At 47.9% G+C, this 12,356-nt stretch overlaps 1 protein-coding gene across 2 annotated transcripts in view; it reads right to left on the bottom strand.

Moving 5' to 3' along the window:
- Nucleotides 1–6,040: 6,040 nt before the first annotated feature.
- The window catches only part of ZFP64 (ZFP64 zinc finger protein), an 87,977-nt gene continuing 81,661 nt past the window's right edge, over nucleotides 6,041–12,356 (bottom strand). For both annotated transcript variants that reach the window (XM_044262815.1, XM_044262816.1), the window contains 2 exons: nucleotides 10,052–10,303; nucleotides 6,041–7,315 (listed from right to left, as the gene is read on the bottom strand). In XM_044262815.1, the coding sequence (XP_044118750.1) occupies nucleotides 6,606–7,315; nucleotides 10,052–10,303 (962 nt within the window). In that variant the 3' untranslated portion in view covers nucleotides 6,041–6,605. The remainder of the gene's footprint in view (nucleotides 7,316–10,051; nucleotides 10,304–12,356) is intronic.

Genomic DNA, 12,356 nt, shown 5'->3' with positions numbered 1-12,356 from the left:
CAGTTTTAAAAGAACTCCACACAGGGAATCAACTTCTCTTACCTATAAAGGGATCATTATAAAAACTAAAAGAAATGGGGTGCCTGGGTGGCTCAGTGGGTTAAAGCCTCTGCCTTCGGCTCAGGTCATGATCTCAGGGTCCTGGGATCGAGCCCCGCATCGGGCTCTCTGCTCAGCGTGGAGCCTGCTTCCCCCTCTCTCTCTCTGCCTGCCTCTCTGCCTACTTGTGATCTCTGTCAAATGAATAAATAAAAATCTTAAAAGAAAAAAAAAGAAAAAAAACCCTAAAGGAAATGAAGGTAGGTTGTTTCAAATCCATAAGTAACCAACCACCAACACACATGAAACACCATTCCCTCCCCTCCATGCCCACACTTGTAACAAGCGCAAAGGACACCAGGTCTGAATATTAGAATTACTGTTGTTATTCACCTGTTACCCACCCAGCTTTGGGCAAACGCCTGCCCTTAGCGAAGCCTGTCTTTTGCAACCTTCCAAGAAATATATGGTACAAGGTGAATGGGGGCAGTGGCTCTAGAACTTCAGAGTTGTCCAATAAACCTGTAGGGTCTGTTTTCTATGAGCCAAAGTCCGTTAAACTAACATGTGAGGATCGAGCCCCACATCAGAAAAAGACCGTACACCGTGCTACAGAGGGCTCATTTGGTGAAGCCCTCCTACTGCAAGGTGTTTGGGGCAGGGGTGGTGGGAGTAGGTTGTTTTTGTTTTTGTTTTTTAAGATTTATTTGAGTGACAGCACAAGGGGGAGAGGGAGAGAGAGAATCTCAAGCAGAATTCTCCCAGAGCCCGGTGGATTGGGGGGCTTCATCGCAGGACCTTGAGATCATTATCTGTGCTGAGACCAAGAGTTAGACACCCAACCGACTGCACCACCCAGGCGCCCCAGGCTGTTTTTCAAATGCTGGTTCTACTCGATCTGGTTATGACAGAAGCAAGTGCAAATTCAAATTTTACAATGGGCACCAGATCCGAGAAACTGCATTAGCATTAAAGGTCTCCATAGAGGGTCAAGAGGACCATAGATGCAAGTTAGAGAGTCCAAGGACTTGGACAGGAAAGAAGAGGAACTCACTGCACAAGCCTTTAACTGAAATCGAGCATTTCTGTCAATTCTGGACATAGGTACCAAACCACGGTGGCATTAGCAAGTCAGAGGAAATCAGGTATGTGCATACAACATGTGAAACACAACTTTTCAGGCTCTAGTTATCTTGAACTACCATCACCACTTCAAACTAAAAGTAGTTACTAGATCTGCTGCTAGAACTTATTTAAGCACTAATAAGTGTACATAATTCAAATACTATTTTGATAACTATTTTAATATAATGGTTTCCCTTACAAACAGATGCACGGTTTTCTTCTTTTAAGCATCACTCAGGGGGCGCCTGGGTGGCTCAGTTGGCTAAGCATCTGTGTCTGGCTCAGGTTATGATCTCAGGGTCCTGGGATCGAGCCCTGCATTGGGCTCTGTGCTCAGCGGAGACGCTGCTTCCCCCTCCCTCTGCTTTTGGGCTCTTGGCTTGCTCTCTCCTGCCCCTCAAATAAAATCTCTAAACATCACTCACAAGGGAGTCATGATTTCATTGGACTGAAAGATGTCTGGGCCTCAAAAGAATGAACACAGGCCTTTAGCCAGGGCTCCCAACAAGGCAGTACTGGGTATTAGAAGGACTTCCACCTGCAGGCCTCCGACATGGGTTCAAATCCTAACGCTCTTTTAGACACTACAATTATGTAACCTGCCTGCCTCGGAAGGTCATGTTGGTCATTCCTGCCATACGTGCCCCAGCATGCGGTTGGACAGCCTAGGGACATTTCTGTAATCATCTGATAACCATAACTGAGGTTTTCTCCCCCCCCCCCAATCGCACCACAGACCTCACTATTCTTGCAGAAAGAGTTTATCCTTTTTCTGCCTTAACACTTGGAACTCAAATGGTTCTACCTCTGATCCCCCCACCTCTGCCAAGGGAGGACTCCCCACCCCAAATACTTGAGTGGAGAACGAGACTGCCAATGCCATGCGGGGACGTGAGCCTGGTACACACGGCGTGCCCATCCTGTACTAGCTATATTAATTTTTTCTGAATATCGGTTCCCTTATTAGGACAAATGCAAATGCCATTCATCAGGAGGTCTGAATGGAATCATGCAGAGGAATGCGTGAACACTATGGTTCCCTGGGCTCGGTCCTCCGATGCAGAGCCCTGCTGGCCAACCATGGTTTCTGGACCAGCCACACAAGCCAGTGTCCTTCTCAGGCAGATTCTTTTTCTTCCTTCGCAGGACCAGCTACATAATTTGCACGGTTTGATGCCGAATGAAGACACAGGACTCCTTGTTTAAAAATTAAGAATCTTAGGATGGCAAGAGCACAGCATGAAATTAAGTGGGGGGGCCTTTGTGACAGCACAGGTGGTGCGCTGGTCCCCGAGGACAGCTCCACTCCTTCAACAGGAGCAGCGGTCTCTGGCTGCATGTTAGAATCACCTGCAGAACTCCAGAAAATACCACTCCCTTCTTGTCCCCCAAGGTAGATTCCATATACCTAAGAGCTTCCCAGGTGACCGTGGCCACTGTTGAGCCCACCAGACTAGAAGGACAGAAAACCTTGGACAAATGCCATGGACCAACATCCATCAAAAGCAGGCAAAGACAGGCCCAGCAAAGCCCTGATAAAGGAGTTGTGTGCAGAACACCCTGGGCATTCGGGATCTGAGCCACGTGATTCCCAGGAAAGTCCCCTCCAGTGTTTAGGAGGCTTGCATTGCTGCTTAGGGCAGAGAACACTCATGACCCAGGGTTTCTTTCCAGGTTTGAACTTGGCACAGGCTACTCCAGAGGCACCATCTCCCAGCCCCCTTCACGACAGCAAGGCTGGAGGACCAGTCAGGTAACCAGGTGAGGCGAGATGAAAGTTTATGAACAGCTTCCTGGCAGTGTTAAGGGGAAGGGGCTTGGCCTTTTCCACCTGGTTGGAGCTTAAGGCGGTGCCACCTTGGGCCACGTGCGGAAGATCTAGAGCAGGGGAGAAGACAGAAGCCAGGTTCCCCAACATCAGAAGGTCGCAGTACTAGTTCTTGGTTATTTTCCAATCTGTCTCCCCCCAGATGAAACAAGAAACAGGCAAACAGGTAAGCTAGCCTTGGTTTTGCTTTATAGCAGCTGATTTGATCATGAAGCCAAATGCCTGCAGTGGCACATTTAGAGGAGCAAACAGAGAATCCGAGTCTCTGGTTGGATGTCGGCCAGAGGCTGGGGCTTCCCACTTCCTTCCTCCTCAACCCCATTAACTTCTGTCAAAAGGCTTCTTTGGGACTGTCCACATCATGCTGCTCAATTTATTACTTCAATAAAATTTTTCTCTGAGACCCAGCCTAGCAGCTACCCTGCCAGGGGCTGAAACCCAAATCTGTTCTAGAAGTTTCTTTACCCTTTCCAGGTCCGGTTTCTGCTTCTGGACAAAAGGCAGGGATCAGGGTGGGGTGGGTGAGACAGTTCCCGCAGGTGCCGAATAGAAAGTGGTTCCCCGAACCTCACTGATCAAGGTCAGTATTTTAATGCAATTTTACGTGAAGGTAGGATCCAATTCTGCCCCTGAACAGCTGGCCTCAGTTCCCAGGCCAACTTCTAATGCTACTTTGCAACAACAAAGTGACTGACCTGCGGGCCACAGTTTGCCAATTAAAATATTTCTTGATTATGGAATTTCTGGTGCCCTAGGCAAAGGCCTCCCCTCCCTTGCCCTAGTCCCAGCTCTGGATGGCACCGGGAGGAAGCAGTGAACACAGGTAAAGTTCTTAGCATAATGTCTGGCTCCGAGTAGGGACTCCTGTTGCCATGGCAACAGAAAAAGGTTCATCTTCAAGAAAGAAACGAAATGCAAGGACAAAAAACTCATGCTCTGTAGTGCCTAGACGGCAGCGAGAAACTGTAAGCAGGAAAGAACATGAGGTCATCTTGGACTCTTCCCTGGGATTTTATAGCCGGGGAATAATGAATAAGGGTCAGAAGGACCCTGTTTTCCCCCATGCCTAACCTTGAACGCCTCTGTTGCATGAAGTAGCCCCCACCTTGAAGGGACCAGGACATTTAGCATTCTCAGTATCTCCTTCCCACGTTTTCAGCCCACGATCATTCACCCTGTTGCTTGCACCCAACAGTCCAGCTCAGGGGTCCGCAAACTCGGCCTTTCACATCATGGCCTTTTTCGTAAATAAAGCTTTATCAGCACACGGCTATGCCCGTTCGCTTACCTGTCGTTCCCGGCTACTTTAGTTACAGTGGTAGAGGTGAGTGATTGAGCTACAACAGTAGAGATGAACAGAGCTGAAATCATTTCATCAGAGACAAAGGCCAAGAAAGCCCAGAATATTTACTATCTCGTCCTTACGAGCTGGTCCCGGTGAAGTAAAACTGCTCACATACTCAGTTTCCCCTTTCAGACCCACACTGACCTTGCAAACGGAGGCAAAGAAACTTGGCCTTCCTGGTCTGCACCAGGTCAGCAGCCCCTTAGCCATCCCCGCTGTTCCCCACAGTTCTGTCATTATCTGTATATTTAGAGTCTCATCCTAGAAGGGTTTACTCTTCCACTTCCTCAATTGTTTTATAAAGTTTTATTGGAACAGGTAGGTACATTGTTTCTCTTATAGCCTATGGCTGTTTTTGAGCTAAGGCAGTTTCTCACAAGAGAGACGTTATGGCCCTAGAATGCCTCCAGTATTTACAGTGTGGTCTGGAACTCTTTGCAGACCTTTGCTCTATGGGGAATCCAAATTTGCTGGTTGATACACAGGGCGGACTGGAGACCCATGAAGTCCATACAGTGGAGGGGGGATAAAAACCTTCTAAAAAGGCTTTTCTGTTTATCTGAAGAGCTGTGACAGGAAAAGTTCAAGGGACGTTTATATGATTTCTATCTGTGGGTTCCCACTTGAAAGGTCAACAGCCCACTTGCTACTAGAACAGAAACAGGGATAAGAGTCATGACAAACAGAGGTGACAACAGAATCTGTACCATGCTCGGGCATTCAGTCACCAGACACTTCCGGACCTTAGAAAACAGTTCCAGGGGCGCCTGGGTGGCTCAGTGGGTTAAAGCCTCTGCCTTTGGCTCAGGTCATGATCCCAGGGTCCTGGGATCGAGCCCCACATCGGGCTCTCTGCTCAGCAGGGAGTCTGCTTCCTCCTCTCTCTGCCTACTTGTGATCTGTCAAATAAATAAATAAAATCTTAAAAAGAAAAGAAAACAGTTGCAAAGATTAATTCTATCATGGGTCTCGGACATCACATTCTCCTTACAACGAGATCTGACAGTGTATCAATCATTCACCCGCTGCCACCCACCCTCCAATCAGGTATGTTCAAACAACAGAATTCATAACGAAATAAGCTACACACCTTCCATAAGTGTGTTCAGTTGTGTACAATCTATAGAAGTTTTCCCGTCCTTTTCCTCCCAGTCTACCAAAAACAATGGATTTACGCATGTTTAATGTGATGAGGGCACGTAAGAATTTCTATTAAAGACTGTACTTGAAGAAAAGATGCCGAACAACAGAACAACGATGGCTAAGTTACATACCCACTGGCACGCTAGAGCCTCATACGTTTTGGCCAAAGTAAAACGTCCGCCTATAAGAAGTCTGGATTTTCATTTGTTGGTTCGGTGAACACCAAATGCTGATTGGGAGAAAGACCCTCAGCTCCGCCTGTGTCCAGCATCACATGTCCCGGAACCAAGCCCGGGACCCACGGGTGCCCCAGGACTTTTCTATACAAGCACAGAAACGCAGCTTCACAAGGCACACGGAGGGGGCTCAGCTACTGTTCGCTTGATCTTTGGCGCCACCTTCAGGTCAAACTGCATTTCTCGTCTCCACCGCACTCAAGACCGGGAGAATCCTGCGAGCGTCTAGAACGCGCTCCCGAATCGGGTGGCCATGAAGAACCCCACTGCATACCCAGTCTAATGGAAGGAGGCAAAGAAAAATGAAGCATTCCCCTTACCTCATTCTACAGCGCAGTCTGCCTTTTTATTATAAGACAATGATAAAAGGAACCACACGAACGCGTAAGGCAAACACTCGTCACCACCACCCAGGTTAATAGAACTTTCCCAGAGGCCCCCAGGTCCTCCACGGAGCGTACCCCCGCGGCCGTCCTAACCATCCCCACTATACACATCAGTTTAGTCCCCCACGTGGTCTAAATACTTTCGTAATTCCATCGCAGGTGGGTCAGTTTTAGGATCGGCCTCCATCACGAAACCATCCCTACCGGACGGAGTGATGCGCGACGGACCTCCCCACCCCACCTCGGAACCACGGGGTCAACCTGGGGAGCCGACATTTGGAGGGGAGACAGCAACGGGGAGGGGAGCCTCCACCGGGCTGCTTTGGCGTCAGCTCTCAGGCCGGTGACCGCAGCCCACGGCCTCGAGGCCAACTTATATATAAAGTTGGCGCATTCCGTCCCCAGAGCTGGGGACACGAGTCTGGCTCAATGGCCTCCCCTCGGAGGGCTGCCCTGCAGTGTCTGTCCGGCATCCGGCCAGCCCACCAGCCTCTCTGGCTGAACTAGAGGCACTGGCCGGGCTCCAGGGACGTGTCCAGCTGCCCCGCGGAGACCAGGGTGCCCAGCTGCCCCGAGGCACTGCTTTCTGGCGGGAACGTGACCAAGTCCGAGTTCTTGTTCTCGCTCTGCTCGTTGTGCTGCTTCTTATGGCATCTCAGAGAGTCGTCCCTGACGAAGGAGGCACCGCAGGTCTCGCAGCGGAAGGCCCGCTGGGTCACTATTTTGGCCACGTGCTGGGAGCCGCTCCCTCGGGACCCTTCCTTGCCCTGCGGGGCCTGGTTCTCCGTTTTGGTCTCGTCCCGATGCACCTTGTCAATGTGCTTGGCCAGGCTGCTGGGCCGCTTGGTGTCGAAGCTGCAGAAATCGCACTTGAAGGGGCGGTCCTTGCAGTGCACGCGGCTGTGCACGCGCAGGGCCGCGGCGCTGGAGCAGGAGTAGCTGCACTCGGGGCACTTCTCGGGGTGGTCTGCCTGGTGCAGCCGGCTGTGCTCCAGGAGGTCGGCCCGGTCCCGGCCCTGGAAGGAGCAGTGCAGGCACTTGAACGTGTGCTTGATGCGGACATGAGACTTGAGGTTCGCCTTCATGGTGCAGCGGACGTCACAGAACTCGCACTTGAAAGGCTTCTCCCCCGAGTGCACGATCATGTGCCTTTTCAAGTCCGAGCTGATTTTGAACTTGGCGCTACAGAGCCAGCACTGGAAGGGGGTGTCCCCTGACAACGGAAGGGGCGTTTCCATTAGAGCAGACAAGGGCAAGCAAAAGAAGTCCCTTCCCCCCTCCAAACATGCATCAGAACACGAGGTGCAGAGAGAGTTGGGTCTTTGCACTCCAGCGACGGGTAACTCCCCGACACCACCACTTACCGTGTACGTTAACTTCTTTTATGCTCACATCAACCTTATGAGTGGGTCCTATGACCCCACTGAGCAGATGGGAAAATGGAGGCTTCAAGGTCAAATAGGAGGGATTTGAACTCAGGCACCAGGGTATCCTGGCCTCTTCGTGAGGCCACTTTATTTTCAACTCTAGCTCTCATTTAATCTAATATCCCAAAACTGGACATGGAGGAGGTACGGTTTTGTTACAACTGTTGCAAATCAAACCATGACGTTATTACCGAGTGCAGTGTTTACGCTGTATTACGTCAACTGATTGGCTTGTATTCCTGAAGTCTCATAGTTACACAAGACTGAATTTTATATACAAAATACAGGAATATGGCAGCTGGGGACCAATTCCTGAAAATCCACAGCCTCCTCTGTATCTGGAGCACTGTTAAGGACTTTTAGTGCCTAACAACTGTCCTCAGATGAACATAAGCAAAGATGATCTCTCTTACCCTACACGTCCAGCCTCTCCCCACTGCTGGGTGTGTATTATATTCCTCTAGCATGAACCTTCTACGTTGGGTAAGAGCCTCCTAACTTTTAGTCCATCAGCCTGAGAAGTTTCTTGAGGATTCCCTTGTCTTCACCATACTACCTCTTCCTACTTGTCAGGATTTTGACATTTAAGTTCAAGAGCATTTGCATTCTGGCCAGTGAATTCCCATGCTTTAACGAGTTGTTTTCAGTGTTAGAATCAAACTCTAATTTAGGACAGAGTATAGTTCATTCACTAGAGGCAAATACTTCACCAGAATTCTGCACACTTTAGAGGGTCATGGTCACCCCTGGGCCATTTGACAATGGTGTCAGCATCAATGTCACATTAATTCTCTTATCTTACATGCTCATTTTGGGTCACGGGTTAGCTTAATTCTTGATGGGACTATGCATTCGCGGGGAAAAGAATCTTACCATCATCTCAAAAGTCACCCAGTCTTTTAATTATGGAACATTGTAGATGAGATTTCTTGTGGATTTTGAGTTTTTAATTCACTGAATTTCCTTTTAAGCCTTCAACATAGGAATCATCCTCATACTTTCCTTTACTGCAACCTGTTAGCAATATTCAAATGGACATCAGATAGGCCACATTTTGTTTTCTCCCCAGAGAAGAGTTTATCTTCAGTAACTGCCACTAGCGTGACACCTGGAAGTTTGATTTATTATTTTTTTCTTTTTTGGTTTACTTTCTACTCATACACTTCAGGATACTGGTATACTTCAGTTTAGCTGGGTATAGAATTCTTCATCCAAAATCATTTCCCAGATTTGAGGGCACTATTCCACTATCTCCCTAGAAGCTAATACTATGGGAAAAGATTTTCTAGGTTTGACTCTGTCCATCCACTCCATCTGTCCTGCTTGGCATCCTTTCCACTCTCATGGCTCCTTAGAATCGAGAAATTCTTTCTCATTTGATTTTCTCACTTCTATTTCCCCCTCCCCCCAGACCTGGCCAGTGGCCAAACTTCCAGTTTCTTATTCTTTCTTAGTTATCCAAATCAGTTTTTTTTTTTTCTTTCTTCTAGTCTCTGGGAAATTTCTTTGTCTTTGTAGCCGGCAACTTCAGTTTTAATTCATACTTCGTTCTCACTACCTTTTCACAGAATTCTTCTTGGATGCAGCATTTCTGCTAGTGGGTAGATACCAATTAGAACTAAGAATTCTTGTCTATGACCCAAGGTATTCTGCTAACTCCAGGATTTGTTAGATTTGGGGCATCTTAGACCACTCGTCGCCTGCCAGTGATTCATAATCCATAGGGGACATTTAGATTTAGGAAGAACAGACCAGATTAAGGACTAGGTAGAGGCGGCCACAGGTTTTACGTGCTACTGGGCAGTGTGGGCCATGTTGCCAATAGGCTTTCGCTTCTCCTCTGAACTCTGTGGCCTTGGCAGTCTACGTGCCAGTTCCGAGTCCAGAGCTCTCAGGGTAGTGAAACATGGGTTCAAGAAGCTGTGAGGGAGCCACAGAGTTGGGAGCCATTTGTCTGCTGGAAGAGTTTTATTTTTTTAAACTTAGTTTCAGATGTCAGCATATCCCATCTGCTTGCCTTCTCCTACGAATTCACTGGACAACCTCATTTTCTGAGCCTTCTTATGAGCCCCCAATCCCCACTTCTCTGTGCCTCGATGAACTGGTTGATTCTATTGTTATTCAGTGGGGTCTTACAACTGAAGAGAAAGCTTTTGGCAAAGTCTGATTTCTAACTCTAGAAGCCTGTGATTTGCAGGTCTAGTCAACTAATTCTGCTACGTTTCAGAATTCAGCCATGTGATCAGTTTACGCGAAATGACTGAAACACCTAGTTTAGACGTCAGGCTTTTGAGAGACGTCCCTTGCTTCCCTGTTGTGGTCTATATTGTCGAGTTTGGAAAAAACCGAGCCGTCAGACTTTCACGTTTTACGAAACATTGGCCGTCTGGGTGAAAAACCACAGAAATGCCAACTCCTTTACATTTGACCACCAAGTCCTCTCGGTTGCTTGCATTTTAGCGAGACGGAGGTGAAGAAACTGGACAAGAAGTAAGGCACAGGTCTCCGGGCCAAGGACCTACCTGTGTGGGAGCGCAGGTGGACGGTGAGCTGGCTAGAGTTGCGGCTGGCGTAGGGGCAGAGCTGGCACTTGTAGGGCCGCTCGTCCGAGTGGATCCGCAGGTGCTTCTTGAGGCTGCTGCTGTCTACGGCGGCGTAGTCACACAGGTGACACTTGTGGGGCTTCACGCTGGTGTGGCAACGCATGTGCATGGTCAGGTTGTCTTTCCGGCTGAAGCACTTGTCACAGAACTCACACTTGTGGGGTTTGTCTCCTTCAAACACATAAGGAAGATTCAAGGTTTTAAGGGTTTCTCTGTTCAGGTGACTGCACAGAGATCGGACCAAGAGGGGAGCCGGGGCCGAGGAGTCTGCCTCTTCCTTCTGTCCCAGTGCCCAGATAGGAAGATACTGGAGTACAAGGTTCAGCGTGTTGGGAAACGAGAAGGTGTGCTAGTCACGGATGGCTCACAAATTATAAAGAATCGTAAGGAACAGGTAAGATCAGGGTGAAGGCCAAAAATCATAGGCCAAACCCGGTCTGGGGAAATGGGAGAGTCGTTACAGAAGTCCTCAGGGTCAGATACAGGGAACTCAGAACAGCTTTCATGGTTTGCACCGAGTGGTCAGGTTGCCTCCTCCCTCAGTTGTACCAAACCACAGCAGCAATGATTTTAGAAAATGAGGTGCTTACACCACAGAAACAGTGCAAAGCCCTCAAGTAGTTGGAGACACTCCAGAGAACAGAACCCCATGGCCAGAGCATTTCCTCCAGCGTTCTGTCCCTCCCCTACAACCATTCCAGAATAAAAAGGTCTACCCAATAACCAAATGCTTGGGGGAAAGCCAGAACCAGGAAGACACACCCAACTCAAGAAGATGAAGATCTAAAAGCAAATACTTTTCATTTCCCTTTTTAAAAAGATTTTATTTATTTATTTGACAGAGAGAGACATATAGTGACAGAGGGAACACAAGCAGGGGGAGTGGCAGAGGGAGAAGCAGGCTTCTCGCTGAGCAGAGAGCCCGATGTGGGGCTCGATCCCGGGATCCTGGGATTATGACTTGAGCCAAAGACAGATGCTTAATGACGGAGTCACGGAGGTGCCCTGGTTTTCATTTCCATAGTAATTCTGATTCTCCTGGGACTCTCAAGATTCCAAGTTGATGAGCGGAAAGGATGTCACAAAAAGGACTTTGAAGATGGAGCCCAAGAATCTCCCAGAAGGCTGCCCGAAAGGGAAAGTACAAGACACAAGAGCCAGCTCTAGACGGTCCAAGACAGAACAGAGAAAACAGGTATTTCTCAACAGGAACGACAGTCCGGAGTCTGCCGATAGCTTATCTGCAGACAGGGAGATACAATTTCAGGAGCCCACGAAGGAGCTCTTACAATTTCAGAAAGAAATGCTCCGATCAGCATGTAATTCCTCAGACAAGGGGAGCAGTGTCTGCAAAGTTCTACAGAAGTTACTTAAGAGTCCGATACTTGAATTAGCATTCGGTGGAAAGAGAAGAGAAAGCCAGCGGATGACTCAGAGCAGCACACTTGAACTGTGCACATCAGAGAAAAGGAAGTGGATAAGATGTGGGATATAATCAAGTGGAAACGATTGCTTCCAAGCCACAAGAGAACCATACAGAAAGGCAACAGAACACAAGTAAAAGTCAAGCTATATATAAGTAAGAACAGATTTAGTTTCCCTGTTAAAAGTTTTAACATATTTTAAAAATCAGCGTAATGCTCCTAAGGTACATAAATATTTTAGGAAAATGCTAAAAGATAGGAGTATTGAATACTGGACAAAATACAGAGCCACTAAAAAATACATACTGAAAAGATAAAACCAAATAGATGTGACTCAAACTTATGAATCTGATTTTGTTTCCCAAAAGGTTTTTCAAAAGTCAGGGTATATTTTAAAACAGTTTTTAAAAAAGATTTTATTTATTTGACAGAGAGAGAGATCCTAAGTAGGCAGAGAGGCAGACAGAGAGAGAGGAGGAGGCAGGCTCCCTGCTGAGCAGAGAGCCCGATGTGGGGCTCGATCCTAGTACCCTGAGATCATGGCCTGAGCCGAAGGCAGAGGCTTAACCCACCATACCACCCAGGCGCCCATTTAAAACAATTTTTAAGAAAATCAGATTACAAACTCTCTAGAGATGGGCAGGGAAAGCTGTGTGTGTCAAAACTTTTAGCCTACCCCTGTTTTCAGAACAGTGTTTGTAGACTTAAGTTCATTTTAACAAAAGGCTGGAGTGAACTATGCAATTCAATGAATTAGAAGAAATCAAGATATACAGCTGTTAATCCACATAAACAAAATA

This window comes from Neovison vison, chromosome 8 (genome assembly GCF_020171115.1).
Source record: "Neovison vison isolate M4711 chromosome 8, ASM_NN_V1, whole genome shotgun sequence".
Classification (NCBI taxonomy): domain Eukaryota; kingdom Metazoa; phylum Chordata; class Mammalia; order Carnivora; family Mustelidae; genus Neogale; species Neogale vison.
The sequence above is the reverse complement of the archived record's forward strand: the minus strand, read 5'-3'. Positions and strand labels throughout refer to the sequence as shown.